Source organism: Phaethon lepturus, unplaced genomic scaffold (genome assembly GCF_000687285.1).
Source record: "Phaethon lepturus isolate BGI_N335 unplaced genomic scaffold, ASM68728v1 scaffold29051, whole genome shotgun sequence".
Taxonomy (NCBI): domain Eukaryota; kingdom Metazoa; phylum Chordata; class Aves; order Phaethontiformes; family Phaethontidae; genus Phaethon; species Phaethon lepturus.
In genome coordinates this window covers 1-12,700 of record NW_010517422.1, presented here as the reverse complement: position 1 = coordinate 12,700, position 12,700 = coordinate 1, and the positions used below count along the sequence as shown (strand labels likewise).

The 12,700-nt window shown below is 41.3% G+C and overlaps 2 protein-coding genes across 2 annotated transcripts; one reads left to right on the top strand and one right to left on the bottom strand.

Annotated features, from left to right (window-relative positions):
• The first annotated feature begins 1,060 nt into the window (after window positions 1-1,060).
• Window positions 1,061-10,251, top strand: PPP1R26 (protein phosphatase 1, regulatory subunit 26). Its single transcript, XM_010296402.1, is given in 2 exon segments — window positions 1,061-5,109; window positions 10,182-10,251. Coding segments are annotated over 2 exon segments (4,119 nt in total).
• Window positions 10,252-12,522: 2,271 nt separating this feature from the next.
• Window positions 12,523-12,696, bottom strand: LOC104627980 (chromosome unknown open reading frame, human C9orf116; the record flags this gene model as incomplete). The annotated part of the gene is made up of 1 exon (XM_010296403.1): window positions 12,523-12,696. A coding segment is annotated over one exon (174 nt), but the record flags the coding sequence as incomplete, so codon positions are not given.
• Between the last annotated feature and the right edge of the window lie 4 nt (window positions 12,697-12,700).

The window sequence follows — 12,700 nt, the reverse complement described above, 5'->3', positions numbered from 1 at the left end:
AGTTCATAATCTTCATCCTGCTTGTGCAAACTCAAGATTTGTGTTTACCAGGGGCTTTTATCCTGCAGTGAGGCCAGCATGATTGATGTCTCAGGGTTATTGCTGTGTAGTATGTTTCAGGAAGCAATAAGCTCCCTTTCCTTCTCTTTGAGCTGCTCCAAGTCCCTCGGTTGTGTGTGTTTAATGCCAAGACAGAACTGGTAAAAGCTGTCGTGGGCTAGTGTGTGAGTCCAGGCATGCTAACACAGTTAACTCTGCTCATTGAATAAGAGTTGGTTTGTGTTCCACCGTCTCGGATCATGGGCAAGAGTGCTTCACATCCGCTCATTATATACCATGTGGACATAGCCAACATTGTTTTCGTTGTAAACTGAAAAGCTGAGCTATGCACAGCGGGAGTTCTTTAAAAAGGGCAATTATGCCAAAGGAAACACAGGGAGCTGAATATTTTGCAGGGTTCTCCACTCTCACCAATTCCACTTTATTATGAAAGTTTCCCTTAAAATTCTTCTTTCTCTCTTGCCACAAAGTTCATTGCAAAAATAGTCAGGCAACATTAGTGCAGAAGGGGATCGTGCACGTCTGTGCACTGAACTATCATCAGAGTGATTCTTTGTGGGTCTTGACAATGATTATTTAGGACATGGTTACTGTTAAATACATGGTTATTTAGGAGCGTGCACAAAAGAGAGTGCAACCTTCAATGACAAGGGCAGGAAGAGTTTCGGAAGTGAAGATAATTACCTGAATTGGATTATGGTTATGCCTGAAAGTACTGAAAACCACAAATGATGAGTTCTCTCTCTTATCCTTAATGACAGTAGTGACTGATTTACCCATTCAGGTGATGTTGAGGAGTAACTCTTGTGATTATCTGGGACAGCAAGTCTAAGTGTTAATAATTTACAGTATTTATGGTTTATGTTACCAGTATTATTACATGGAAATTCTAGAGGGTAGACACATAATAAAAAATAGTTTTCTCTTTCTTTATTGCAGGATGGAAGAGAGACCAGTCTGAAAAACTGTTCCGTTGTGGATTTTGCTGTTGTCTGCTAGAATGTTCCTTATGAATGCTTCTCCTTTGGTAGCTCTTCAGACAAAATGGGAGTCCTTTGGACCAGCAAGGAATTGTAGATATCCCGTTTGCTTCTCTGAATCTGAAGGGGACGTCACTAGAGCCTCTGTAAGTGCAAAAGTTCAGATGATCATAAACAACCTGCAAAGTCAAGAGTCTCCCCTGGGTATGAACAATGAGTATGATTGTATTATGCAGAAGAAACAAAAGGGAGAAAAAGGCACTAGTAACAGAGTCACATCTAGCACCACATTGCTACGGAAGCATCCTCAATACACGAAGTGCGGATGCCCTGCCGATTCAGACGACACTGAAGTGGAAGAGAATGTGGGATTTGGGACTCTCTTGCTTGATTCTGATAGCGACGATTCTGTTGACCGAGGTATAGAGGAAGCCATTCAAGAGTACTTGAAAGCCAAAAGCAAAAGTGACCAGTCATTGCAAAGGAATGCAGAGTGTTCTGAGAACATAAGCAGAGACAAAAGGTTTAAGAGCGAATTCTCCCAGAACAAAATGTCTGGTAACCTTCTCCCTGTGAAATTTAAAGCTGAGATGCTCTCTGAAGAGTACCTGTCTGACCACCTGGGAATTGGTAAAAGGCTACAGCCTGCTTCCCCTCAGAGCATCAGTAGCGATGACTCTTTTGAACAGAGCATACAAGCTGAAATAGTGCAGTTCTTGAATGAGAAGAAGCAGCAAGAAATTAGTAAGTGTGTGATTGGGGAGGATAAAAAAGATTCCCATGTAAGATCTGTCCTAAAATGCAACAAAGAAACGTCAAACAAAACAAACTGTAGTGCTATAAAGCAAGGTTGCAATGCGCTCCTTTTGAGACACCATCCCAAGCTACAGAAAACCAGCACGCAGTCCAAGTGTTTGCAGTCTAAAATCCAAGAAGAGCCTAGTGACTTCAGCCAAGTGAACCAAGCATATCTAGAAGTGGCCACTGCCAGCCAGCCCTGGTTGGTGGAACAAAACGAAGAAAGTGGAGCTAATTACTGGGAGACGAGGGGAGCGCTTGTGGCCGACAGCAGGCATGCATCTGACTCAAGCAGCGATGATGGCATTGAAGAAGCCATTCAGCTTTATCAGTTGGAGAAAATCAGGAAAGAGGCAGGTCATGCAACAGACTGTTTCCCTTTGCAGAGGGAACAATTTGATACAAAGGGAATGGCGGACATTTCTGCAAGCCTGACAATTAGCTCAACAAAAAGTGCCTCACCAGAAATCCATAAAAGCCCTATAAGCAACAAGAGAAAAGAAATTAATTCAAAGTCAACAGAGTTAGAAAGCACCAGCAATGAATTTAACAAGCTGTTTAAACCACTGAAAAAAGCCAGACATTTTGCACCTCCGGAAAACAAGATTGCTGCTTGTGAGCTCACATTGCAGGCCTCTTGCAGAGCAGACACATCTGCAGAACTCATGTGTGCAGAAGCTATCCTTGATATTTCCAAAACAATCATGCCATCCCAAATGGGAAGTGACAACAGATCACTCGCTGCAGACTCCTTCTTTTCTCCCCAGCTTCTCTCGTCCTCCCGTTGTGAAAGTGACAGCAGCCTTGTGGACAGCGATGATAGTATAGAGCAAGAAATCAGGGCTTTTTTGGCTCTGAAAGCACAGTCAGAAAACCTTGGAACAAAACCTCCCAGCCTGTCACACTCAATCCAGATGCCTTTGCCTTCTGATCAAAACAGCCTCACAGGTACCCTCGAGCCTTCTCTTCCCAAAACACTGAAGCTATCACTGAGTCGTAAAAGGAGATTTAAAAGGGAAGGCGGAATAGCGAAACAAGGTGCATCAAAAACAACTGAAGAGCTAGAGACGGGACTTTTCCAGCCAGGTAACTATTCAAAATTTCCTGTGCTTCAAGAGGAGTGTGCCCTGAGCAGCCCTGCAGAAGTCTGTGATGCTCAAAGGCTCAGTGGCGAAGAGACTAGGCGGCAGCAGCTGATGTCTTCCAAATTGTCTGGAGCTGATGGCAGATGTGTGGCCTTGGACTCTGTAAACCCTTTTATGCAGGTTCAGGGTAGCGCAAGAAAGCCTATGAAAAATACCATCCAAACTCAAGAGAGGGATGGTTCAGATGATGAGAGCAGTTCTCTGGATAGCGATGAGGACCTTGATAGTGCTATCAAGGACCTTTTACGGTCTAAAAGAAAATTAAAGAAGAAGTCTAAGGACCAGAAATCTCAGAGCAAGAAGAGAGTCAGATTTACTGAGACAGAAACTCAGCTGCTAGATGGATTTAGTAGCCTCCAGCAAAATGAGTGGAAATGTAAAAATCCTGTGCTACTGAAAAGCTGCCTCTCAAAACCTAGAAAAGCTGTGAAAGAGAATGCGATCAGAAATCCTTCAGACAACATAAATGTCAAACTTACCAATGAAAAACCAGAAACAGTGAAGAACTTGGAGTTTAACTTACAGCTTAAAAAAGGATATAAACCTAAACCAATTTCAAACCAGAATAACCTGCGGGTAGCTAAAAATAGAAAATGTACTTTCACAGCTGCGTCAGACGCTGATGACAGCAGTTCAGTGGACAGCGACGACAGCATTGAACAAGAAATCAGGAAGTTTTTGGCAGAAAAGGCTAAAGACTCTGCAAGCAATTCAGAGATGCAAAAAGATGATGAAACACTGGACCTATTGAGAGTGACCAAACAAACTGCTAATAAACGAAAAGCAAAGCAGCAGCCGGTTGAAAACGAGATTGACCTCATGCTGGGTCAGAGTAACAAGACTGAGGTATCTCAGCAAACTGATGAGTTGAAGAACTCTCGGAGAGCAGAAGGGAAAAGTGCAATGTTACATGGCAGTGCGAAATCTGCTTCCTCTGCAGAAAATGTTAATCTTCATACTACTGGTCAGTCGAAAGCTAAGCAAGGGGTGGTGGGGGTTAAAGGTATTGCTGCTGGTGAGTTATCTGGAAATGCAACAGGTAAAAAGGATGGCCTTAATACAGAGCCTATGCAGAAAATGCTTCCACCTAAAACCAGCAAAAATGAAGGTTATAAAGTACGAAAAGCAATTAATGCAAGGTCTAGATCTAAAAGAAAGAATACCTTTCACCTAAAGATTTCGAGTAAATTTATTGCAGGTCTAAAATATGCTCGGGACAGGAAGAAATCCATGCTTTTGAACAAAAGGCAGAAAGCAGAGCATTTGCTTACCCAGAGCAGTGCGTTAGGAATGGAGGTAGCGTCCCAGGATACAGACGTACTTAACCAGGGAAGAGGAACCCCCTTGCCAAAAGGTGAATTTAGTGGGGAGAGTATGGCAGCAATAAAAGAATCCAGTTCTCAGAAGCTCGCCGTGGAAGTGTCGAGTCCCCAGGTAGCAGAAACCTGTGAAAGACTGGAGGCTGCTCCTTTGTACATCAAAGAGGAAGCAGAGGGTTGCAGAAAGGCTAATGCTTCAGGAGACCAGACAGATTCACACTCGAATCTCCTCTTGCAGGAACAGAGTATGGCAGCAGTAAAAGTAGATAAGGTTTGCAGAGGAACGTCCAGAGCTGAGAACACACACAGGTGGGTCAAGGAAGGAGATATCCACAAAGACAGCTGGGCCGATTCAAGCTTAGAACCCCCATGCCCTGAACACAGTATGGCAGTGATAAAAGCAGATAAAGTTAGCAGAGACACATCTCAGCAGAGTATACATGCGTGCAGTAAGGGAGAGGATAACTTGCAGGACAACAGGCCAGATCCAAGTTTAGGTTTCCCACTGCAGGAACGAAATGTGACAGCAGTAACAGTGGATAAAACTAGTGGAGGGGCATGTACAAATAACAGTATGCACATGTGCATTAAGAAGGAAAATGTTATCTGCCAGGGCAGTGACAGGCAGGAAGAAATTCAGGTATCCAGCTCCAGTTTGGAAGGGAAAATTCCTGTCCTGCAGAATAGGGAAACTGCTTGTGAAGCGGACCAAGGGCAGGAAGTTTTAGACAAAACCTGTGCAGAATTTGCTGACATACCTGCAGGGGACTGCCCAGATTCCCTCTTGAAAAGAAAGGTTTGAAATATGTAAGTACTTTTTTTTTTTTTTTCAGTAACAGTCTTTTTAGAAAACAACTATCATTGTCATTACCTTGATAAAACTTGAGACATGAAAGGAGAGACAGTGGGAGATCCTGATAATCTGTATATCCTATACACACTAATGTGAAAAATGCTTCTATTTAACAGGGATATCATGGATAAACATACATAGTTTTTGTAGAATTTTGTAAATTATTTAAAGTGCTCTAAGGAAGTATTTTTTATAATGATTTTTAGGGCTTGCATCGCTACAGGATGCTGTAGTTACTGTAGATAAGAAGATACTGGCTAATCACACTTTAAATTATGAGGCCTCTAATCATATCAAAAGGAAACCTGTTTGCTTCCAGAATATATTTGGCAATCTGTTAAGAGATCCTAGGAAAGCACAGCACTTGATAGCAATGTGGTGCTTTTGAAGCAGATTATCTGACATCTGTTCACGCTTGAGCTGCCTTAGGACAATCCTATGTAGTGGTTTTAGGCTGGGGACTCAGTTCTCCCACCCCGAGGACTGTTGGGTGAGTTCAATAAGCAGAATTCCAGCGAATATAGCACAGCTGTAGATGTGGAGATCCATCCTTGAAGATACAAATGCAAATTCAGGTAAATAAAATGGATCATTCTGTCTGCACATCCTGTGTAAAGCAATCTCGGCAGCTGCTGAAAGTACCTTTCGAATACCAGAAACCTCCTGCTAAGCAGATGATTCCAAGCACAATTGCAGTTCAAGAAAAGTCAAGGAGCGTGTCTGTTCAGACAATGTGATTTCTGTGGATTTCGCTAGATTTACGTACTGTTGGGCCTGCAAGGCTGAAACAATTCTTCATTATTCTCAAGTCTAATTTTGAGGCCCTGCCGTTACCCAGAGATGGCTTTTGGTTTTCTGAATGAACTTTCTGGAATTGAGTGACCTTACTTTTCTTTTTCAAAAGTGGTTTCTAAAATGTTACATTTCTGTGAACTTTTGTTTGTTTTCATTTACAATTTCTGTGCAATAGAACAAAGCTAGATTTGCCGTAGGAAGTCCCTGATGTAAATGCCAAGGATATTCTCAGCACTGTTCTTTCATGCCAGTAGTGCTTTCTCTGCCTCCGTTTCCAGCAGCCAGAATAAAGCGATTTTTTCACTACTATATTTTTATTTGTACTAACTTTAAATGGGATTGAAATAGCACGTTCATATCGCTGAAAAAGTGCCCCCACACTGGTTTCACTGAAAAATCCAAAAGGTGTGAATTTAAGCTGTTGGCTGGTTCTTTCCTTTTCGTTTGTGTGTAGTGAAGTCCGTTGAGTAGTTTGTTCTGTCCCTGTGAATTGATCCGATGCTCTCTTTATCTGGTCTTCTACACAACTTCTCTCGGCCAAACTACTCAGTACCGCTTTGTTTCTCCGTCACTTCAGCAGTCTTCCTGGAGGCTGGCCTTAATGTTGCAAAGCGGAGCAAAAGCAGTCAAGAACATATCCAGTATTGCATAGTATCCCCTGGTGTGATCACATTTGCAGAATATTGGCGAACTATGGCGTAGCATAGAGTAGAACAAGTAACTGTGGCATGTAGAGAAATGAACAACATCCCTTGTGTGTTTATACTGTTGTGCAGTTACATTTTAAACATGTTTATAGTGGTCACTTGACATTTCTTACTGTCCGGCCACCTTTTTATAGTCCTTGGGTTGGTTGGTTTGTTTAAGAGAACTGTATGCTAGATCATCTCATTTTTGTGGTAGGATACCTTGGAAAAGTGTTTTTTTACTTAGCTCACGTGCCTGCAGTCCGTCTACACAGGCGTATATTTTTGTCTGCCTTGATTCAGTTGCAGGATTTGGGCCTTTTGTTGGGAATAGGTAAATAGGCTGGTATTTTAAAATAGAAGTTTTCAGAGTACCTTGCTTTAAAAGGATTAAACTGTATACTTAATTTTAATAGAGATGATGGAAGCACTATGTACTGTTTGTATAAAGTAAGCTGAATGTTTCTCCTCAAAGTTTTCAGTAAATCAACATTAAGACTTAAAAGGTGTCTTGTGCCCCTGTCGATGTGTCTGTGTCCTCAGTACTACTCGTGAACTGATACACTTTCAGTTAAGATGCAATTCCGATTACCTTGTGCTTTAAATAAAACCTAATTTCAAACAGCACTTTTTGAAATTGATAAACTTGATTTGTATATAGGAAATGGTGTACATTGATAAGTTTATAATGTTTAATAAATGGGGTTCTGACCATGGACCGTGAAACCAGAGTGCTCCTATGATTTGTGTCATCATCTTTAGTAAGTAGTATTTTCATGTTATCTTTTTTTTTTTCCCCTCTCCTGACTGTAGTCAGAAGATGTAATTGGCTTGTGCCAGTAACGTTTGTGAGTAAAGGATGTCACCCTTGAGGACGATCACAGCATTTGTGTTAGCCAAACCTGGGAACAGGATCTCAGTTCAGCTGCTGCTCTGGCTTCTTGCCTCCTGTTGTCTTCAGCCACCCGCTGTCTGAGACCGTAATCCCCTGTGTGACAATAGCGTGTGATTTCCTTGTGGCTGTGAAACAGAATCCAGATCTTTAAAGATGTGTCGGTTTAAGGGAGTATTGTTCTTAATAACAAAAAGTGAAGAAGGAGAATCTACAAAGTGCATAGGCAAAAAATGTTGTGAGTATTCTGGGAGGTGAGAAGGGTTTTTGCAGTTTTAGCAGAACCCTAAGAGCAATTTCCTGGCATTTGTGGTCAAGAAGTGGAGTCTGTCCTTGTGCTTGTCCCCCTCTTAGTAGCACAAGGGTTGGCAAAAGGGGTTCCTTGGTTTTGAGGCAGAGTTCAGCAGATGACATCTGTCATTCAGTCAGAAAGCACGGGTGTCTCTCTAAATGGTGTCCTTTGTAGCACAGCTGCTGCAGCATGCAGAGTTAGCACGTGGTCCTTTCTGCCCCACTATTGAAGACGTGGTGGTGAGTCTGGGAGCCCCTGATGGTGTGGAGATGGGATGCACACGCTTTCTTCCTCATGGGTGATGTGACACCCAGCAGAGAGGTTCTCCTAGAAGGCATGGAGACTCTGAGCTAGTCTTCAAGGTGGGAGGGAAGGAAGGAAGGCTGCTGTTTTGATATTCAAACCATCCTGTCACCCTTGGTGTTTCTGTACCAATATGCTATGGGTATTCCCTTCTACCTCCAAGTCCTCCCAGGCGTTTTTGGTCTTGGCAAGTAATTATTCCCAGGCTTTGTCCCATGAGAATTGCTGACTGGCCAAGGAAGAGCAAGCATCCACAGGGGATGTAACTCTAAATTGTGTGTCAACGAACGTCTCTGGAATTGGTGCCACAGCCATAAGAAGAGTGCCATGACTCCACTGGCAGTATCATTATTCCGGGTATAGTTCTCATCACTCATTCAAAAAAAGAAGTGTGGTGTCTTGGAGCGATAAGGAATCACCCTTAAACGTCACAGATTAAAGGCAGAACAGCTGAGGAGTAGAAAGATTATACTGAAGGAGAACAAATTCACGTGCAAGAGTCCCGTGCGTGTGGTACGAAGTTTGGGACTGCGGTACAAATTTCTTGAGGTTGCATCTTGATAGATGCGGTACCAAATGCATTTTTTCTTCCTGTTGATACTGATCATAACAGGCAGCCAACCGTAGAGAAGGCACAGACTATATGTCCCTCCTGACCCTTTTCAGCACTCCAGTGATAGCTGAAAAGGCTCTGGTGAGTGCCAAGAACAATCTCCTTCTTCCATTATTTCAACCCTCCTGAGACATTAATTTGATCCTTTATCACAGTCAGACACATGCTTGGAACCATGAACTGAAGTTACTTTTTTTTTAATGAGCGCTGGTTTGTATTTTTTAAAAATGCATGGTGATTTTTTTTTTCAGTCAGAGCACAAAACTTGCTAATTTGGATTATACTACTCAGTATATTTTATTATGGCTACTGGTAAGTTACAGCATCCTGACTGCTGTACCAGAGTTCTTAGATAAATCTGTGCTCACTCAGGACTTTGAAAATAATTTTTTTTGTTTGTTTATTTTGTTTTATTTAAAAAGTAAAACTTTGTTTTATTTTTATCACAGTGACTATTTTTCTGTGCTTCAGGAAGGGTAACCTTCAAGGATCCTCAGCGGACCACAAGGGCTACCTTAATTTTTTATAAACAGTTCTTTGCTGCTATTTTCAGAACGTGTGTTTTGATGTGTAGCTGCATTTTATACAAGGAAGGAACACACCATCTCTGCTGCGATTTCTTTTATTAATGTGTGTGCTTTTTAATTTTTTAGACCTTTAAATGCCGTTTGTCTTGGTTTGATAGTACAGCCTTACAGAATTTTATCTGCAAATATGAAAAGTAGAAAGAAACTGTTTCAGGTAGATTCTCTGCAGTAAAATGTGTCATCTTTAGGATGGTATTTTGAATTAGTACAGGTATTCTTGAAAATTAAAAGAATGTGTACTGGGTCTCCAACACCTAAACAAACAGGTCAGTATTTCTTAAGCCCACTAAAATAGTAGGAAAGTAAACACAGGGAAAATACGTCTTTGACCCAAGTAAGGTAGACAGCCTGATACGAGGACACAGGACATCTCGGAGAAATACAGTATGCAGAAGAGATGAGAAGGAACTGCAAACCTCTGTAGTCTTGAGAAAATCCATATGTAGGGTCATGTCTCTTGGGGCTGGCTGCAATGAAGCTTGCGTGTTGCTCCCTTCTCGGTGAAGCTCAGTGGAAGAGTTGGACGACCTCACTCCAACATATCTCAGGATACAGTCTGCGTGAGGGAGACGTAAGGTACACCGCATACACAACTGTTCAAAGGAACTGGTTTCAGTTTAAGACAAAAACAAAAAAAGGGAAGAAATTAAGGCAAGGAAGAAAAGAAGTGGGTGTTTTTAGATGAAGTATGAAAACAGGTGGAAAAATATGTGACAAAAGCCACTAAATTTATATTTCTAAGAGGCAGTCTTACCCCTAAATAATTCCACCTGCAGAAAAATCTGTGGATAAAAATATATGTAAAATTGTCACAACTGTTTGTATTAATTCAGCACTTTATGTTATTTTTCATTTCAGGACAAGAAAGGGAAGTTACGAGAAGCTCAAGGTATTGTCTAGAGTCTAATCGAAGAATAGCAGTGAATGATAAGAGTATTACTTATTTATTTTGATGTGTTAAATATTTAAAAAGTTAACTTTTCAGGCCCATTTCTGCTTAGTATATTTACTTGTTCCAATGTACTGGTGTGTTTTCAGCAAAAGTGAATTTAGCCAGCTGTTCTTCTGTTTGAGATAACCAAATGCACTGCAATGAAAACTAGAATTGTTTGGTAGGCATGACTGAAATCTTGCTGGTGTGTCCAGGAACATGTAGCTACACCAGGGTTTGAATGTTTAAAAAAAGCACAAGTATAGGCCTGCTCAGTTTTGGACTTCAGATTTTTACTTAGTGACATTATTAACTAAACAGAATACCTCTACTTCACAAATATGTTTAAATATATAGTTGTCATGCTTCCTTTGCAGTTTATAAGACTATATAAAAATGACACAAATAGGGAATATTTCTAATGTGAAGAATATTATTTGCAGTGGTAGTTGGACATACTATTAGACTCAATTTTTTTTTTCCTAGCAAACAGCTAGAATAGTAGTATGCTTATTTTTAATATATACTATCACTACCTATAAGGTAGGACCATTTCTCATCCATAAAAAGGCAGACTAGTTTCTCTTCAAGACTAGTTTTTAAGGAAAATGTGCTAAGGTGTTCCTTGTAGTGCAGTTACTGTCTAAATGATGCAGTTTCACTGGCTGTGTAGCTACAATTGTTACAATAAAATTTACAAAAACATTTTCTTTTTTATTAGTTGTCTTTATTTGAATTATTTCATAAAACATTGTAGTTTTGAGAGGTAAGGAAGATGAACATGCTTTCTACAATATATCCAAAAGCTTAAGGAAAACATGGAGTTTGGTTATTCGTTAAATAGTACGGAAACAGTTTTAAAATCTTAATTTTTAATGGTATGTGGTACATGAGCCAAGAGTTTAAAGGATCATTAGCAACAGAGAAAGAGTTAAGAGAATATATATATGGAAAGTATTCTGTTCAAGTATTTATAACTATATGCTGCCTATAAATTAAGTAAAATGGTTCATATGAGCTATTTAATTGACATTTAATCACATTAAATCTTTATAAATTAAGATACTATTCCTAATAACACTCATTCTGTAAATTAGTGATTTTCATCTAGTAACAAAGTGACTGTATGTGGTTTTTCCCAACAAATTACTGAACTGTTTTGATAACACAGACTTGAACTGCTTTTCCCCCCAAAAAATTTGTGGCCTTAACTAGGTAGGAGTCCCATTGGAAAGAAAATAATAATACATACAGCAGTTTGGAGTTAGGGGGTTATTTTTAGAAATGTACTGCTACCTTTAACCTGCTTATTTTGTAGCCATGCACCACATTGTAATAGCACGTCTCGCATTACCAAGCTGAAAGATTTTCTTTTCCTGTGTTGAGGGGAAAAATTCTCATTAAGTCCTGACTTACATGGTTAATCGTGTGAAGCACATGTGTTAATCTGCTGCTGATTATTGTACTGTATGAATTATTTTCCTGACGGTCTGTACGGTTTTACTCTCATCAGCGATAACACCAGAAATTTTCAGTATCGCTGAAGTACTGCGGATGCCTTGCAGCAGACACAATGCTAATGCCCCAGAAGGCAGTGATCAGCTAATTGCCCTTTCCCTGCTTGTCTTCACCGAGTCAATATGGGGTGAGCAATAGCCAAAAACCATAGCTGGATGTTATTCCCAAAGCCCTCACGGAGCAGCAGCGCGGCACGGGAAGGTGTGCTGCCTGGGGGCTGCCCTTCTTCCTTTCGCAATCGCAGCATTCCCATATGCTCAAAGGCATTTTGAAAATCAACAGTATTGCCCTGTGTTTCTTTGTTAAGAAAACAGCTCTGAAAGTATTTTAAGGCTAGGACTCTGTCTCAACAATATGGCTTTCGTACCAGCTTGCTTACCCACTTAGTTCCCTGCCCGCTGCCCTTTGTTTCTGCTGTGGCATCCCAAGGCTGCGTTCAGGAGAGGTAACCTGAAGCCAAGTGCTCCAGGAAGAGTGCCTTGTCCCAGCCTGATGGCACGGGACGTAGCTGTACCAGAAACCTGCCTCGCTCTTCATCAAATGGCCTGTAACCTCGTTTAGCAGCTACAGTAGTGCCTCCTGTCATGCCTTCAGATGAGGTTTAGCAACAGATTTAGTGTAAGGTCAGGGCTGCTGTTTCCTTCTTGCTCGTGGCTTTTTGGGGGGGGTTGGGTTTGTTTTATTTTTTTAGTCTAGGCCGCCAGCAGTAAACTGAAGCGGCTTCATATTGTCATCGTTACTGCTGCAGATCTAACAGTGCGACGGGCCGCTTGGGTTGTAGCTGGGATGGAAGTCGAGGTGGTCATAGGCGGTGATGAAGTTGTCTGGGCCGGTGACGTGGCTCTTCTCCAGGGTGGTGTTGAGCCCGTTATTTCTGTACATGCCACCCTGGGCCAGAGTATTTGAAAACGCGTGCGAGGTGACGTGG